General features: G+C 41.4%; 2 protein-coding genes and 2 long non-coding RNA genes across 4 annotated transcripts in view; 1 reads left to right on the top strand and 3 right to left on the bottom strand.

Moving 5' to 3' along the window:
- The window catches only part of LOC309711853, a 50299-nt gene that overhangs the window by 3435 nt on the left and 30209 nt on the right, over nucleotides 1-16655 (top strand). The window lies entirely within an intron of this gene.
- Nucleotides 1874-9753, bottom strand: dipk1b (divergent protein kinase domain 1B). Its single transcript, XM_082542702.1, has 5 exons — nucleotides 9012-9753; nucleotides 6827-6961; nucleotides 4922-5029; nucleotides 3661-3837; nucleotides 1874-3413 (listed from the first exon to the last, which is right to left on the bottom strand). The coding sequence occupies exons 1-5, from the start codon at nucleotides 9078-9080 to the stop codon at nucleotides 2601-2603; spliced, it is 1302 nt and encodes a 433-aa protein (XP_082398828.1). The 5' UTR covers nucleotides 9081-9753; the 3' UTR covers nucleotides 1874-2600.
- LOC309711851 lies at nucleotides 10470-13864 on the bottom strand. Its single transcript, XR_014278114.1, has 5 exons — nucleotides 13123-13864; nucleotides 12835-12892; nucleotides 12567-12653; nucleotides 12006-12072; nucleotides 10470-11003 (listed from the first exon to the last, which is right to left on the bottom strand). It is a non-coding gene; the product is annotated as an uncharacterized lncRNA (long non-coding RNA).
- Nucleotides 14164-16654, bottom strand: mrps2 (mitochondrial ribosomal protein S2). Its single transcript, XM_082542366.1, has 4 exons — nucleotides 16566-16654; nucleotides 16206-16322; nucleotides 15972-16092; nucleotides 14164-15217 (listed from the first exon to the last, which is right to left on the bottom strand). The coding sequence occupies exons 1-4, from the start codon at nucleotides 16588-16590 to the stop codon at nucleotides 14671-14673; spliced, it is 810 nt and encodes a 269-aa protein (XP_082398492.1). The 5' UTR covers nucleotides 16591-16654; the 3' UTR covers nucleotides 14164-14670.

Here is a 16655-nt window from a genome sequence, read left to right as displayed (position 1 = left end):
CTGTGTTTTTTACAGATGACTCCAGGTTTACCCTGAGCACATGTGAAAGGGTCTGGAGAAGCCATGGAGGGCGTTACACTACCTGTAACAACAGCAACACCAGTTTGGTGGTCGTTCAGTGATGGTTCAGGAAGGCATATCCAAGGAGGGATGCCCAGACAAAGGCAGCCTTACAATAGAATAGAATAGAATACTTTTTATTTGTCAATTTCTTCAAATGTACTTGCCATACAAAGGAATTGAAATTACGTTTCACACTGTCCCATGCGTAGACATTGACAACAATAAGGTGCAGATGCAGAGTCCAATCTGTCTTCCTATACTTCTGCCAATCTGGTGATTCTGCTGGCTGGGAGCCGGGAGGGAAGAGAGTTCAGCAGTCTCACAGCCTGGTGGATGAAGCTGTTGGTGAGCCTGGTAGTGCGGGAGCGGAGACTTCTGTATCTCTTTCCAGAGGGCAGGAGGCTGAACAGACAGTGCGCGGGGTGGGTTGCATCGTTGACAATTGTGATGGCTTTGCGGGTGAGGCGAGTGGTGTAAATGTCTTGCAGGGAGGGGAGTGGTGCACCAACTATCCTCTCAGCTGTTCTCACAATGCGTTGTAGAGCTTTTCTGTTATAGTCAGTGCAGCTACCGCCCCACACAGTGATGCAGCTGGAGAGGATACTTTCAATAGTGCCTCTGTAGAATGTAGTCAGGATGGGTGGTGGAGCACTTGCCCGCTTGAGTTTGCGCAGGAAGTAGAGGCGCTGTTGTGCTTTCTTGGCCAGTGATGCTGTGTTGGTGGTCCAAGAGAGGTCCTCACTGATGTGCACCCCCAGGAACTTGGTGCTGCTCACCCTCTCCACCGCAGCGCCGTCGATGGTCAATGGGGGGTGACAGGTGTGGCCTCTCTGGAAGTTGACAATAATCTCCTTGGTCTTACTGACATTTAGCAGGAGGTTGTTGTCTCTGCACCACGTGGTCAGGAGCTCAACCTCTTTCCTGTAGTGGGTCTCATCGCCCTTGGTGATGAGCCCCACCAGCGTTGTGTCGTCCGCAAACTTCACAAGGTGGTTGGAGCTGTAGGTTGGTGTGCAGTCATGTGTCAACAGGGTGAAGAGCAGAGGACTGAGCACACAGCCTTGTGGAGCCCCCGTACTCAGGGTGATGCTGTTTGAGACCTTGTTGCCCACACGCACCGCTTGAGGCCTCTGGCTGAGGAAATCCAGCAGCCAGTTGCAGAGGGAGGTGCTGAGGCCCAGTCTGTCCAGTTTACAGATGAGTTGTTGTGGTATTATGGTGTTGAATGCTGAGCTAAAGTCTATGAACAGCATTCTCACATATGAGTCTTTCTTGTCCAGATGAGTTAGGGCTGGGTGGAGGGCAGAGCAGATTGCATCTGGGACCAAAATGAACATTTTGAACCCATTATCAGACTCTATGCTTGTGCCATGGGTTCTGGGTGTCATGGGTCCCATTCACTGGCTCCCACACCCACCTAACCTAAATCCAATAGAACATCTCTAGGGCGTTATGTAGTGGTCCATCCCATGCTGCCAGGATGCACTCAGGCTGTTCAGAGGCTCAGTGATGTCCTGGTGTAAACCCTCAGGACACTATCTACCATCTTATTAGGAGCATGCTCTGATGTTGTCAGACATTCACACATGCACGTGCGGGTCATACAAACTACCGAACATTTAGAGCTGCTGCAATTACATTTTTGTCAAATGCACTAGCCTGCCACATATTTTTTTCACTTTTACTTTGAATTCAGCCCTCAGTGGGTTAATCATTTTCATTTCCATAAAATGATCCAGCATCCTTTCATTCCTAACATGTTACCCTGTCCATATCAGTATAGATATCCAACATAATTGTTTTTCCCATTGAGATCTGATGTGTTTTCAAAGCGTTCCTTTCATTTTTTGAGCAGTATATATATATATATATATATTCTGCAACCTTTTAAGAAACCAAGTCTAGGCACAAGTCCTGAGATCATAGACTTGGTACTCAGAAGACCAATGAACAAGTCACTTGAAATTGATGTTATTACATCTGCAAACATTTATGTGAACAACAATTTTGTGGCATGATCAGGGACACCTAATGTCAACGATGTCTGCAGTTCAAGTGTCATCCTTTCAGAAAGATTCTACACGTGGTAACTCTCTGATTGAGATGCAAACTGATTTATACAAAAGAAGTTGCGATATTCTTCTGATATTTCTAGCTGTACCACTCCCAATTGCACGTTACCAAGGACAGAAAAAAGCAATTCTATGAAACCACAAATAATCCAACATGTTGCTTCATTTATTTTAAAAATGGATTATTTACATCCAGAATCTTAGAAACAACGTTACAGGCAGTGTCCTGAGAATATTATGTGCAAACAGACCCATTGGAACACAAAAGCATGATAGGGATTATAGTGGGAATAAAGCCTGCTTCACATTGTATATTCAGTAGTTCACAGTTTCCTGTTATTCACAGTCAGTGTAGAGTGAAAATACATGATTAAACACGACCCTCTAAAACATTTACTGCAAGCGTCATAACCAAAAACCACCTGTCTTCATGTAACAATTCATTTATAGTAGAGCATCCGTTTTTCAGGAGTACTGAGTGTTTGAAATCTTCTTCCACAGTAACGTCTTCAGGTTGTTGAGCACTAGTGAGTGGTGAACCTCCATTTGGCTTGCCAACCCGCTGAGTGTCACACAGGTGCGCAGCTGTTTTTCCAGATCCCCACGAAGGTCTGAAGGCGCTCCGAAAAGCAGATAGTCCTGCAGCAGCACGCACACTTTAGCGAGATTAGGCTGCACAACCTCTGTGTTACACTGCTTCACCAGCCGATCGCAGGTGGCCGTGCAGTCCCGCCCATACGTGCAGTCTGCATTCGTCTCACATCGCCGTCCCTTCAAAAATCCCCGCACAACAGCTTCTGATGCCACGCTGCGAAGGTTGGCCATCTTGCAGTCGTACTTTGAATTGTAGCCAACGTGGTAAGGATTGGCGTCACATATTAGGAAGCTCCCGTAGGAGCCGTGGAAGACCTCTTCCACAAATTCCAGCAGGCCAATGGTGATGCGAGCTCGGCGGGGCCAAGCTGGCGCGAGCCAGTGGTTCAGGCTGGAGCTCAAGGCCTCTGGGACGATAGACTGCAGGGAATTTGGCACCTCGAGCCTGTAGAGTGAGTTGTGGCTTACACGCTCCGTCACATACAAATCTCCACAGAAGCCCAACAGTTTCGGGGTGTGCTCCTTCTCCTGCAGCGCCACCATCAGGAGGAACTCGTTGATCTGGAGGAGAGCCCAGATAGACTTGGCCTCTGCTAGTGACACTTTGCCATCTTGGTTGACATCAGCAAGCGTGATGACTCTGTCCACCAAGGTGCTCAAAGATGACTGTTCACCGAGGTTAACCTGCAGGAAGGAGGTGAATGCATGTTATAAATGTGTTGTAGATACAAATATAAAAAAAACCTTGACAATAAGATCTTGGCCTGTATAAACACGTAACATAAAAAAGATCTCTAGATCTGAGCTCATTTGGATGCACTAATGCATAACCAATGTTTCCTAATAGGCATGTGTAGTTTTCTATTAGCATGTGACTTCTGTGGTGACAGTTGTTCACTGTTATTATAAAATAGTCTATCGGCCTGGAAACCTTAAGGAAACTGTGCAGCATCTCTTTAAATTCATCCATCGAGGTTCCACGTGTGGGTTTGTCAAACAGGCTCATCTCCTGTCGCAGCATGGCGTCGGGCGCTCCGTCAGTTTTCACCGGATCTTCAACGCCACATTTAATTACCACAGGCTTCTCCTTCCACAGTCCATTGTATACCTGCAAATATGAAAATATGACTTTAGTTAGATGAGGAAGAATATGTCCAAAATAGGTCCAGAAGGAATTTTTAAATTTTGTTATGTTTTTTGTTTGAGTGTGTGCCATTCTGTCTGTGAACACAATAGCTGGGAGGGTTATTGGTATTATACAGTTCATGTACTGCTAATACTACAATTCCCAGAATGCTCTGTTGGTGTTTTGGCACGTCAGTCACGACAGGACCCATTAGCACCCTCTCCTCTGTTGACCATAGTCATAGCAACCATGCAAATACTGCCATGCTAACTATCCCAAAATGGCAAAAAGAAAGGCAGAAAACAGGAGCTTTCTGGACAGGTGGGAGAATATGATGAAAATCTGATAAATGATAAAATGATCAAATTTAATTCAGAAGGTTGCAAATACAATTTTTATTTAAGAAATGAATTCCACTGATGTGTTATCTAATTGGAATTTCGATTTTGCATGTGTGCAATATTAAGTTATATATACATTTATATAAGTTATATATATTGTTTAGTATTAAGCTTTGCTTGTTCCAGACTCAGTTTTTCAGCAAAACTTGTTTGAGTCCATAAGAAAAGATTCCTTGTTATATTTGGATTATATATTATATTTATCCTGGACCAACACTATTATGATGACACAGGAACAACACCAATATGGTATATCAGATACACCCACTACCCATACAGTCACTGGATGTACCTTGCTAACCAAGATTGCCACTGTTAGCTGGTGACTCAGCTTTAGAGCCAAATATGGAATGGCCCTGAAAAAACCCCAACTGTGTGTGACAATCTAGTGGCTGCAGTATGTTTTTTTTATAGACATCCTTTAACACTGACAGTCATATCGATACTATAATTAGTATCAAATATGTCAAATCATTTACTTTTTATTTGTTACTACAATTGCTGTTATGTTTTTTTCATGTTCCAGTAAAAATTATGAGGCAATCTATAATAAAATTATTGATTAAATTTAAAAAAACAGATGTGCACTAACATGAATTTGGAAATATATTGTTCTCTCAAAGGCTATTCTTCACGCATGTGTAAGTTGTGAGTGTTTGTTTTACCTGATGTGTGGAGGAGGTGGACATGCAGCGCTGCAGAGTTAGCGTTCTCTGGTCACATAGTGCCTTGCAGGATGAACCTGATATTATGCCTCTTCTATAATGATCACACTGCAGAAACCAAAACAGAAATTGCAGGAAACAGAAATAAGCCTCTATTTATGCATCCAGTACTTGAGCTCTCTATATTTAGCCCTCCAATGTCTGTTTACTTAAAGGGAAAATATCTTTGCTAGAGGTCAGGTGAATCTAACCAGATTTGCCTAACCTGACACACTGTTCTCCATGCTCCTTCTTGCCTTTACGTACCCTTTTGACTTTGAGAGACGTGCATTTCTAACACGTCATTGCAGAGCTTCTACATTGTGCGTGTCCAGTAGCATTTTAGTGTGGTTGTACTGCTCAGACTGACATAGATCAGGGGCTTCAAACTCACTTTACATTGTGGGCCAGATGCATCCCACTTTGATCTTAAGTGGTCTGGACCAGTGAAATGCTTGAAGTCTGTGTGACTGTGTCTTAAACGTTAAAGTTCAATGTTTCTGTTATGGATTAATGAATCAGAGAGAATGCACGATTTCAACAGGTATGTTTACAGAAAAAAAAGAAAGGCTCATCGAGAAATATGAAGCTTCTTTCAGTTACACTGGATGGTTTCGCTTACCCTTCCTGATGCAAACCGCCCATTTATCCAAGCTTGGGACCGACGCTGGGAATACAATAACTTGTGACCTCCTGAGGCTGGGTCTGTGTCTCTAAATATGGACCTGACACCAGGAAAAACACTAGGACATGTGACTTGGGTTCAGGTGGTTAGTTAGCAATCTCAGTGGAATTCCTGGCTTTTCCCATCCACATACCAGAGGTGTATTGGACTAAAGAAACATTGATCTTGACGACCAGTAAATGAGTCTTAAGTTTATCTTAAACTGCTACATTAGTTTAAAAATTGCATGCTGACTATGAAGTTTTGTACCTTTATAATTAGCAGACAAGAAAGAAAAAAATCCCATTTCCAGCTATGTCCTTTGAGATTTTTCATGGATATGGAATCAGAGAGTGCCAGTTTTACTTCTTTCCTAGAAGGATGCTATACTTACTCATGTAAAGTGGTGTGCATGAAATTCATCAGAATGGAGTAACCCACTGAGTTATATTCAGTATGTTGTCACAAAGCAGCAAAGAGCCCAGCACCATGTGCAGTTTACCTGACATCACCTGACCGAGGAGACACATTTCTCCCAAGTCCCCAACACAGAACGCAACAGAGGGGAACTAGACATCTGTGGGTCTCACCTCAGCAGCACAAAACTAGTATGGTATGAAATCATTTTCTTCATTTATGTAAATACAAACAGTCACATGTTGTCTGTTATGTGGTTAGTGAAACTGTAGTCAAATGAGCTAAGACCAAACAGCTAAACTGATGTTACAATCCTACAGGTGGGTAGTGGGGTTGTGTCCTGTAAGAGCACCCTGGTACCACAAGTTTAAGACACTGGCCATGCACTCTTCCTCAAAACACAGACCTCGTGTCCCTCTGTTCCACTGTCTTGCCATGTACTTTTTAAAACCTATGAAATTATTATTTATACTGTTGTTTTTATTCTGAATTCTTTAGTTTTTGTCTTGGGAAAAGCAAAAGATCTGCTCTTTCCAGTGATTGTGTTATGATTTGAATTAATGTGATTGTAGTTTTTGTCTTGGTTACCCTGAAAGCTACCTTTATTGTCGTGCAGTAGTTTGGAAAGCCTGTAATCTGTGGTTAGGACTTTACTCACTGCCACAGTCAGTATTTTTATGCCACATTCACAGATATCCCACACTATCAAATTTATCTTGATTTATAGGCTTGAATTCGATTAAACCATGTAACTGAGTTTTATTTAACTCAAAGATAATACTTACGATGACCATGTGGCAAACATGCCCACGGCACAGCTCAGAGTAGGAGGCATACTGCATGTAGACGATCCAGCTGATGACGAGGATGCCCAGCCATGCCAGCAGAAGGTACTTCACTTTAATAGCTGGAAGGCGACTCTGTGGAGGTTGGTAGAAAATGGGCGCATGGCAGGAAGAAAAGAAGTCTAATTAAACCCAGGCTGTGAATGAATGAATGAACAGCTGGTCACCCAACCTTAAGGTGGAATTGAGACACTCAACTACATGAAACTAAGGACTTCCTGATTTTTTGTATTTTGCACATTTATATTTGCAGATTTGTCACACTTGCATGTTTCAGATCATTAAACAATTTCTAATATTAGACAAAGACAAACCGAGGAAATACAAAATGCAGTTTTTAAATGTGGATTTCAATTGTTAAGAGAAAAATACTGTCCAAGCCTCCCTGGATCTGTGCGAGAAAGCAATTACCCCTTAAAACTAATAACTGGCTGTTTCACCCTTGGCAGAAAGAACTGCAATCAGGCGTTTGCCATAACTGGCAATGATTATTTCACAGCACGTCACTGTGGAGAAAACTGAAGAATTGTTTTAATTCAGCCACATTTGAGAGTCTTTGAACATGAATAGCTTGTTGAAGGTCAAAGTTTCTCAATTTTGACTTTAACAAGTCAACTCCAAAGCTACATTTTTTTCTTTTTTCTTTTTGAGCCTTTCACAGGTGCTCTTAAGCTTCAAGGCACGAACCAATGGCTGGAAATTCTCCTTCAGGATTTTCTGGCCGAGAGTAGAATTTATGGTTCCATCACTTATAGAAAGTCGTCCAAGTCCTGGAGCAGCCCCAGACCATCACACTACCACCACCATGTTTGAATATTTATCTCCTTGGAACTCACCAACGGACGCCATTTTTCCTCAATCTCTGATTGTCGAATCAAGAACTTTGACCTTAACTGAGTTAAGTGAGGCCTGCAGTTCTGTTTTTGCTGGTCTGTATTCTTTTGTGACCTCCTGGATGAGTCGCTGATGTGTTCTTGGAGTAATTTTGGTAGGCTGGACACAAGTCCCAAAGCCTTAGAAATAGCTTTACAATGCTTTCCTCAAAGCTTTGACTTTGTTCCTCACCTGTTGTTGTTTCTTTAGATTGTAGCATCTAAATATAGTCGTTTTTTACCTTAATGAATAAAATCATCATTTAAAAAACTGCATTTTGTATTTACTTGGGTTATCTTTGCCTAAAATTAAAAACTGTTGATGGATCTAAAACACTTAAGTCTGAGAAATATGCAAAAAAAAACAAAAAAAAAAAAAACAAGAACCAAGGGCAAATACTTCTTCATAGCACCGGCATAGGAAATAGTTTAGTAATTGATACTTCTCTCTTTGATTTTCTGTAAATACTGAATAGTTTCCACTCCTAAAAGAAACAAGTAAATTAGAATAGAAGAGACTTCCTATTGTAGATCTAGAGATGTACCAGTATACAGCCAATCACTGGTATTTTTTAGACTGATAAATAAGATGACATTTAGACTGATGTTTGTGTGTTTGTTGTCACATCTCTGTCTAATGTCCAAAATAGAAGATGGAAATGTCTGGGAGAAAAGGGAGGATAAATAAGAAAATAAACAGCAATAAACTGTATCAGAACAATGAGTTAAATTCTTCTTTTAAATATCAACATCAGCCTAGACTTATCACTATTTGTGCATCTCTATTTACTGATTTTTGTATAATGGGCTACAAACAGCAGCTGGGAACCACTGATTTGAATGCTCTGCAATAGGATAGCTGCGGGAAGAGCGGGCATCACATGCATTAACACAAAATGTAATGCTACACAAAAGTGTAGTACTAAGCAGAATTAGCATAAGCAGAATGTTTATGATCCAACTTGTACTGTTATTAAATCATGCTTTTACAGTCGTGTATGCACTGCAAACCTGTGAACCCGTGGCTGCAAAATTCTGGGGTATCTAGGTAAACAATGAATGAACCAGCAGCCTGTCACCTGACTATAGGATAACGCAGAGATAACTACCATACATTGCGCTGCACTTGTATTCGTTACGGGGGGTTTCATGCATGCATGTGAAGTGAACTGACGGTTTGGTCAGTGGTCGTGCATGCTGCTGGTGGATAGTTAGTGACAAAAAGACTGACATTGTGCAGTCCCATAGCCTACCTGCAGGCCTTTGGATAAAGGGCAGAACAGCATCAAATGGACCAGTCTCCGCAAAGCCCTGGGCATCATGAGCGACTCTTTTTCGGAGGCAGCAGAGCGAGAAACCAGAGTCCCGTCTGATCACATTCTCGCAGCAAACCACGACACGCGTCGCATATTTACTGGTTATTACAACGAGCTGCTTTTCGAGCTGTTTTCTTCTCTTTGCTTGCCTTGATCACAGCGTGTGTTTTCAATAGAAATCATTCAGCCGCTCAAAAAATATGATGAAGAGTGTGTCCTTGAAGCTGAGCGATATTTCAGCTCCATCGGGGCCACAGAACGACCGACGCGGCCCAGAATCAGAGAGATCCTCAGCTATGATCCCCGATATTTTCCGAATATTAGACCAGCAGCACCTTCACCGTCCAATCAGATCAAAGAAGGCATCAGTGTGACAAAGAAATAAGCGCTGCTTGGACCCGACGAGCGCACAGCCTCAGTTTCCCAGAGACTCGCTGCTGCGCATCTTAAAGGGAGAGGCGTCAGAGCTGACGGGATTTTATCTGCCGACGGGAAATCTTACCGCGCCTCCTTCCTTGCAACCTGCGGCTGACAAATTGAAGGAAAGCCCCGAGAAGGGATAGTGCTGTCCATACTGCATTTTGCATTTTTGGAGGTGCGTGTCAGGTTACCTCGTAGGGTTAAAATGAGTTTATGCGTACATCACAAGTCATGGCATAGATTTCCTGCCGAAGGGATAAGATGATAGAAACAAAGATTCGATCCATTCATGCTAGGCTTGATCCAAAACCAATAACGGTGTTGGTATCGGCACTATCGTTATTTGGATTGCTTGGCTCACCTCTACTGAGGGGATTCAATGACTCTTTCATATTGTGGAGGGCATGGCATGGATCCACTTGTCGCTTTTTGTGCTGCATGAGTCCAGAACTTGTAGTGAAACCTCCTCAAAGAAAACCAAAGTCAAAAGAATTGATTTCTTTGCAGTGGGTAGAGCTAAAGTGCTAAAACCACTACCTGCCGGAAGAACAGGTGGATCATCTAAGTGTGGTCTGGGTGAAAAAACAGTGGAAGCAACTCTCAGAGGTGGGGAAATGACATTTGCTGCCGAACCATAACATAACTGAACAAAGAGTGACGCAGGCAATCTTTCCTACATAACGCAAAACCTTTCTGATCTTGCCTCAAGTTCAGCACTGATCCCACATTAGTCTGTGTGCAGTCATTTTTGCCCCGTGTGCTACACTTCACACTGAGCCACTTCAATGCATGATGACATTTGCTTTCCTTGTTTTTTACTACAATGAATTCTATTTAATTTTGCAGTCTTTTTCTAGTGCTCCTAATTTTTACATACCTCTGTAATTAAGTCTTTTCATCAGTAATTCTTTGAACTTTGTTTGTTTTGCTCTTCCCTATTAAGCTATATTGTTTTTAAAACAGACATTTTACAACTTTCAGGAAAATAATTTTATTTCATGTCAATTTATTTTATTACATTTTCTGTTTCATGCATGTCAAATTCTACACCAGCTAAGTAGTCAAGTAAAAGCTCCCATTACATATTTTCCGTTTGTAAATGTGAGCAAACAGGAAAGGAAATCATCATTTCCTAGGGAATGGATCGACACACACAAACACTTGCCTTTATCATATGATCATCAGAGTGATTTGATTGTGGGAAAAGCTGATATAGCACTCACCACAAATGCAATTGCCAAAGTAATCTTTCATATGTGATTACGCGCAACGAGGACATTACGCTTCATATGCACGTAATCAAAATGAAAAATACAACTGAAAAAACAATGTCTTCAACAGTTAAGCAAAAGAAAAACAAACTAATGGAAGTAAGGCGGATGAAATGCTCGAACAGGAAATCAAGAAATGAAGAGAGAGCAAGCTGAATGGAGGAGTCAGGTGGTGAGGAATCGTTAGAGCTCCTGGAAATAACATCGTCTCCAACCCTGAGGCACACTGGGTAGTCACCTGCGAAGACAAATCATGTAGGAGTTTGTTTATGTCCATTTCAAGTTTCAACAAGCATTTCATCACTTCTCAGGTTGCAAAAAACCTGTATGTTGTACTTCACAAAGGGAAAATGTTTGTCTCTTTGGTGGTTGGTGGCTGGAGGTTATTGGTTGCTGTTAAGTGAAATTGGCTGCAAAGAGGGTTGTGCAAAAAACCCCTCCTTGCGACTGTTTTGGCTAATTACCAAAGCAATAGGCTACCCGTAGTTTTTGTGAAAGACACAAAGAGCAGTAAGGAAACTGTGACAAGTGAAACACAAACTAGAAACAGAAAGTATTCCCCTTCAAAGTAAAAGCTGTGCCTTACTGCAGCAACTGACACATTTCACTAACACACTTTTACTTTGAAGGTGAGTGTTTTCTGTTTCTAGTTTGTTTCACTTTTCACAGTTCACTGCTGCTTAGTGAGTACTAGGTGTTTGCAAACAAGTTGGCATCTTGCACGCAAACAAACTACTGGCAACTGACATAACCTGCTAGCAACTGAAGCAAATTTCACCCAGCAACTATTCACAGAATAGAGACATTTCCCTCACTAGTGCTGGTTGGATGATCTGATATCCTCGTGTTGGTGTTGTTCCCACATCATCATAATAAATGTTGTTCCAGGTTCAACATTGCAAGTGACCAATCACATTGTTGTGACATCATACTTTTGCAAGCCAAGCGATTCATTCATTTATGAAATCCCAGTGTTGCAAGCACAATATCTATAATTCTTATCGTTTATTAACCCTCTGGGGTCGCCAGCGCATCCGGCGACCCCAGAGGGTTAAAGAACAGTATCCTGAAATGTAAAGAATTCAAATTGCTGGATCGGCTTCGTGTTGGTTACCCAGGGGGTTTATCAGTGTGACTGAAGCCTAAGATGATGCAGACATTTGGACTCCTAGTCCCACTATGTCACAGGGTCAATGCCTCAATGGGCAGACTGAATGAGAGCAAAAGTATTAATTCGTACCTTCCTGAAGCCAAGCCGCTGCTGCTCCACAAGCGTGTCTGAACCATTAAAGTGCAAACCTTGACATCTATATAATGGAAACATTCACATTGACATTTGAATCCAATTAACTGTAAAGGCAATTCAAAATTGTATGCCAAAAACTGTCATGTAGTCCTCTTTGTCATTTATGGACAATGAGGACTACATACATACATTTGTTACATTCAAAATATATTCATTATATACTAAGTAGCCACTTTGTTAGATACACAGCTATAAATCTGACTGAATGTATCCATAATGAGACCATGTATACAAAAAATAAGCTTTAGAAAGGTAGAGTTGTTAAATTGATTTAAATAGCACACAACTACTGACTGGCAGGAACACAACACCTTCATGGTAGATTGAGAGTAAGTATCTGGCCCGGTTCCATACCCAAAGCCCACGAAAGAGTGGATTTGAGCTATCGAGAGCCCGTTACTTTCTGCCGACTTACTGCGCAACAGAGGCACTGGAGCCAGGGTTGCGTCTCAAGGGGCAATAAAGAGTCAAAAGCTTTTTAACAAAACCTGTTACCATCCTGTGAACGGCCTTCACTTCAGCTCAACCGCCTTCATCTGCATGAAGGTAAAGCAATGGCACCTCTTCTCTCCTCATATTTATCTATATAAACAAAAAAAAAAATAAATAAAATAAGATATGCTTCATTTATCCCAGATCTGCAAAATTCTTGTATCACAGCAGTTAAAAAATTAAGTTGGACACAACATACATAAACCAAATATGAAACAACACACGAAACTATTCCATTTAAAATCACAGCGATGCAAATATTTTTACATACCAATGGAAGTTTTTCGTTGGTTCATTAAAATCTGTTTTCCAAGAGCTGGACGGTACATCTGCAAATAAGAAATAAGTCATTCGTTCAAATGACAATTAGCTGAAACATTTTTGGTGAGTATTTATTTATTAATTTTTTAGTTCATTTCATAACTTGCTTGACTAACAAATGTTAGTCACTTACCGTTAATGTACAGGAAGATTACAAGCCTGGGCTAGTGTTAAAATCCCTATCTCCTACCACTCTTCTCCATCATACTAACCTGATAAAAAAAAAAAAAACACTTACCCTGACCAGCCCCCTGTGTCTGTGGCCTTAACGTTTTCGTTCCTCTTAGTAAGACTCATGTGAACATTTGCCTCGCCTTCAAAAAGTTGACTGGAAGAACTTACACACAAAAAAGCGGAACTTATTTAAATTATTTATTTAAACAGTAACTTATTTAATATGTTACTGTTACCCATACATCTAGTTACAGTTTCACAAGAATTGTGAGACCGACAAGCCCGCCATCAGCTGCAAAAGGACGAGCCCTACATATCGTATGAGTTCGAATCTCAGACACTCATTTTATTTTACCCCGATTAGCTTAAAAATCTTACTTCAGCAAACAAAATAATGCTTACTTAGCAGAATCAAACGATGGCAATTAAGCTTTAAAGTAATAATGTGGAATGCATTTGGGATAAAGGCTGCAAGTTGTATTAGAGTGTAGGATTTGTGTTTCACAGCGTGCGAGAAAAATAACCGACTTTAAACAGCAGTAATGATATAAGTAATAAGGCTTTGAAAGGAAATAAGCTTTGCTATTGTGATTGCTCTTGACGTCTCCAACAGTCAGTCTGCAGGTTTGTTAAACATGTCGGCGCTCGCGAGCGTCAGCCTGAAACCTTGAAACTGCTTGTTGCGGACCGCGGTTACAAACAACCGAACAACTGAAATATGACTGTATATGCAGGAACACGTCGACCGTTGTGGTAGTACATCATAAAATGCAAGCTAATAAACTTCTTCCCACTCACATACACCCACTCACCGTTTTGACGTGACAGCTACTTATCCACCTCGTGGCCATAGAAGGTCGCTACAGGATACAACTACGGAAGCTGGGAGAAACTAAACTTAACCAACTGCCGCAAACGTCACATGAAATAGGATACACTTATACAGCTGATGAGCTACACATTAAAGACTCAAGGCTTCAGATTAGTTCATTCAATATCCATGTATACTCTTCTTTAAATGATGCTGCATCCCTCCAGTGTATGTATATATGTATTAATCCTGCTTGTTTCATTCCTAACTAGATGAACAGGCATTACTTCAGTGTACACTTTCAGAAACTGCTTTTAATTAATGTTCATGTGTAGTTCATAGGTTGCTTATGTTCTGCATCACTTGGCTGACTTTCTGCAGAGGTATTTTTGTTTACAGAAACACATTTCATGGCCTAAACACTTACATAGACCGCAAGAGAGCAAATACAGTTGTGAAAATGACTCAGATACTTTTCTTTCAGTCTGCAACTGCAAATGATCATCACTCTCCCACGCCAGGATTTCAACAATGGATCACCACTTTGTTATTTCAGCGATTTACAGCTGTGATATTCACATAAATTTGCACCAATGTTAACTTTGAGCCATATTTTACTGACTGTTAAACCAGATGTTTTCCAAGTGCAGATGTGTAATGGAAGGAGGAAGCCAAAATTTATTTCAAATTTGTAGTGTATCAACATAAAACAGGATACACTACACAGTTGATGAGCTTCAGATTAAAGAATGTAGGCTTTTCAACGTCTCTTGTTTTTTTGTTTAAATTTAAGTATTAATATCATGAGATCTGCGAGGTGGGCGCTGACAGACCATGAATGAGCTCCATCTGTTTCCTTCTGTCTTTGGCACGGTTGATGGTCATCTTAAACAAACGACAATAGAGCTCGACGGCAGCTGGAGTGTCGTCGTTCCCGGGCACGGGGTACGTCACCAGGCTGGGGTTGCAGTTTGAGTCCACCACACCCACTGTGGGAATGTTCATCTTGGCTGCGTCTCTGATGCCCACGTGCTGCTGAAAGACGTTGTTGAGAGTTGAAAGGAATATGATGAGATCCGGTAGGCGGACTCCTGGGCCGTACTGGATGTTGGCGTTGGTGAGGAGGCCGCCCTGCCAGTACCGCGTGTGCGCATACTCTCCACAATCTTTGGCCGTGGTCTCTACCAGATGGCCAAACTGACGCCGCCTGCTGACAAACAGGATGATGCCACCGCGATACGCTATGTGGGCGGTGAAGTTGAGGGCTAGCTGAAGGTGCTCCATAGTCTGGTCCAGATTGATAATGTCATGATCCAAACGACAGCCGTAGAGATACGGCTCCATGAGCCTAGAAACACGGAATTATAATTCAGAAAAATGTCACTTGAATCACTACTGCTGAATAAAATAACATAGCTCTAATAGCTACATTCCTGATGAAATGATCGACCAAGTAACCAAAACATTTCCTGCTGCTGGAGCTTTCTGTTAGAAGCATTTAATGACAATAGGTTAGTTATGGAATAGTTAAAAGAAATGCCATCTGTATTAAAACAACAAGTTTGTATCTCTTCCTTCAAGGTTCTAGGACCTGTGGTATTTATGCTTGCTGTTACCATTAATAACCAGAAGTGTTACCAAACAGAAACTTCCAATTTAATAAAGAGGGGTTTAAAGCATGAAGATTTATGGCATTTTTTATTATTATTAATAACTCCCCACTTTTTATCCACAGGAGACTACCACTAGGAGTTCTGGGCAAATGACACTGTTCAAGATAAAAAAGTTATACTTTATTCAGCCATTGCATAATATGCAGACAGACTAAGCAATAGACAGAAGGTATAAAATCTAACATGTGCCAAGTAGTGACTGAGCACGCCTCTATCATGTGAGATTAGTTTCACATGTTGGGAATACCTAAACCCCACAGGACCCCGACCCCCCCCCCCCCCCCCCCCAAACACTAAGGTAGAAGTTATAAAGCCTTGACCCACAAAGAAAGACAAGTGTCTCCAGCTTATTTAATTACAGACTACAAACAATTTGTAAATATACGGGGGTGCAGCGCACTAAAACGCTGAGATAAATATCACACCAACCTGTGCCTGCAACCTTTTTTGTGACCAAGATGCACTCTGGCGTCGAATAAGTCTTTCAAGGAGAAAAGCTCAGCCACACGAAAAAAGTCTGCTTTCTCGAGGGGCTGGTTTAATATTTTTTCTGTTAATAAGGAAAAACAACAACAACAACAACAAATGACAAGTAGTAACATAAATAAAATTCTTGAAAAAAACAAAAACCAAGTGTTGACGCCCTTGCGTTATTTAGCTCACCTGTAACATCGCCAGCCTGGGGTTGAGGTGGCTTCGCAGACGGTGCTGTCACATAGTGATGTCCACCACAGGGGGATGCTACGGTGGCAGCCCGTGAGTATCGGAACCCTAAAAGGCCTAAATATGGAAAAAAAAAAAAGTTAAAACATCGGTAGTTAACTATCATGAAGCGAATATTGTAATATTGTAATACAGCATTTAGCTGTGGGCTAACATGCTAAACTGTAGCGTAGCGTACACGAAACTCAAAACTAAACGCAGAAATAAACACAAGGTAAAATGTTGGATTGGCTCTAAATCTTCTGAATATTTTCCTTGAACTATTTTCTAAATAAAAAACTGTAAACGGTTTTCAGTTACCTCTCGTAAGTGCCCGGACAGCCATGCTTGCAGAACCATGGAAGGTCAGCAAACTGCGACTGCGCAACTGTAGTTCACAGAATGCCGCAA

This window comes from Aulonocara stuartgranti (assembly GCF_965226115.1).
Source record: "Aulonocara stuartgranti genome assembly, chromosome: 7".
In the NCBI taxonomy this organism is placed as follows: domain Eukaryota; kingdom Metazoa; phylum Chordata; class Actinopteri; order Cichliformes; family Cichlidae; genus Aulonocara; species Aulonocara stuartgranti.
Note: the sequence above shows the minus strand (reverse complement) of the source record. Positions and strands in the feature narration are given on the sequence as shown.

Excerpts from the sequence above, each read along its gene's own strand:
- mrps2 (XM_082542366.1), bottom strand. The coding sequence starts at position 16,590 with ATGGCTGTCCGGGCACTTACGAGAG. Across the intron at positions 16,093-16,205 it reads CCAGGCTGGCGATGTTACAG|AAAAAATATTAAACCAGCCC; the intron begins GTGAGCTAAATA and ends CCTTATTAACAG. Across the intron at positions 15,218-15,971 it reads AAAAAAGGTTGCAGGCACAG|GCTCATGGAGCCGTATCTCT; the intron begins GTTGGTGTGATA and ends CCGTGTTTCTAG.
- dipk1b (XM_082542702.1), bottom strand. The coding sequence starts at position 9,080 with ATGATGCCCAGGGCTTTGCGGAGACTGGTCCATTTGATGCTGTTCTGC. Across the intron at positions 3,838-4,921 it reads CCACCTCCTCCACACATCAG|GTATACAATGGACTGTGGAA; the intron begins GTAAAACAAACA and ends TCATATTTGCAG. Across the intron at positions 3,414-3,660 it reads TGCTGCACAGTTTCCTTAAG|GTTAACCTCGGTGAACAGTC; the intron begins GTTTCCAGGCCG and ends TCCTTCCTGCAG.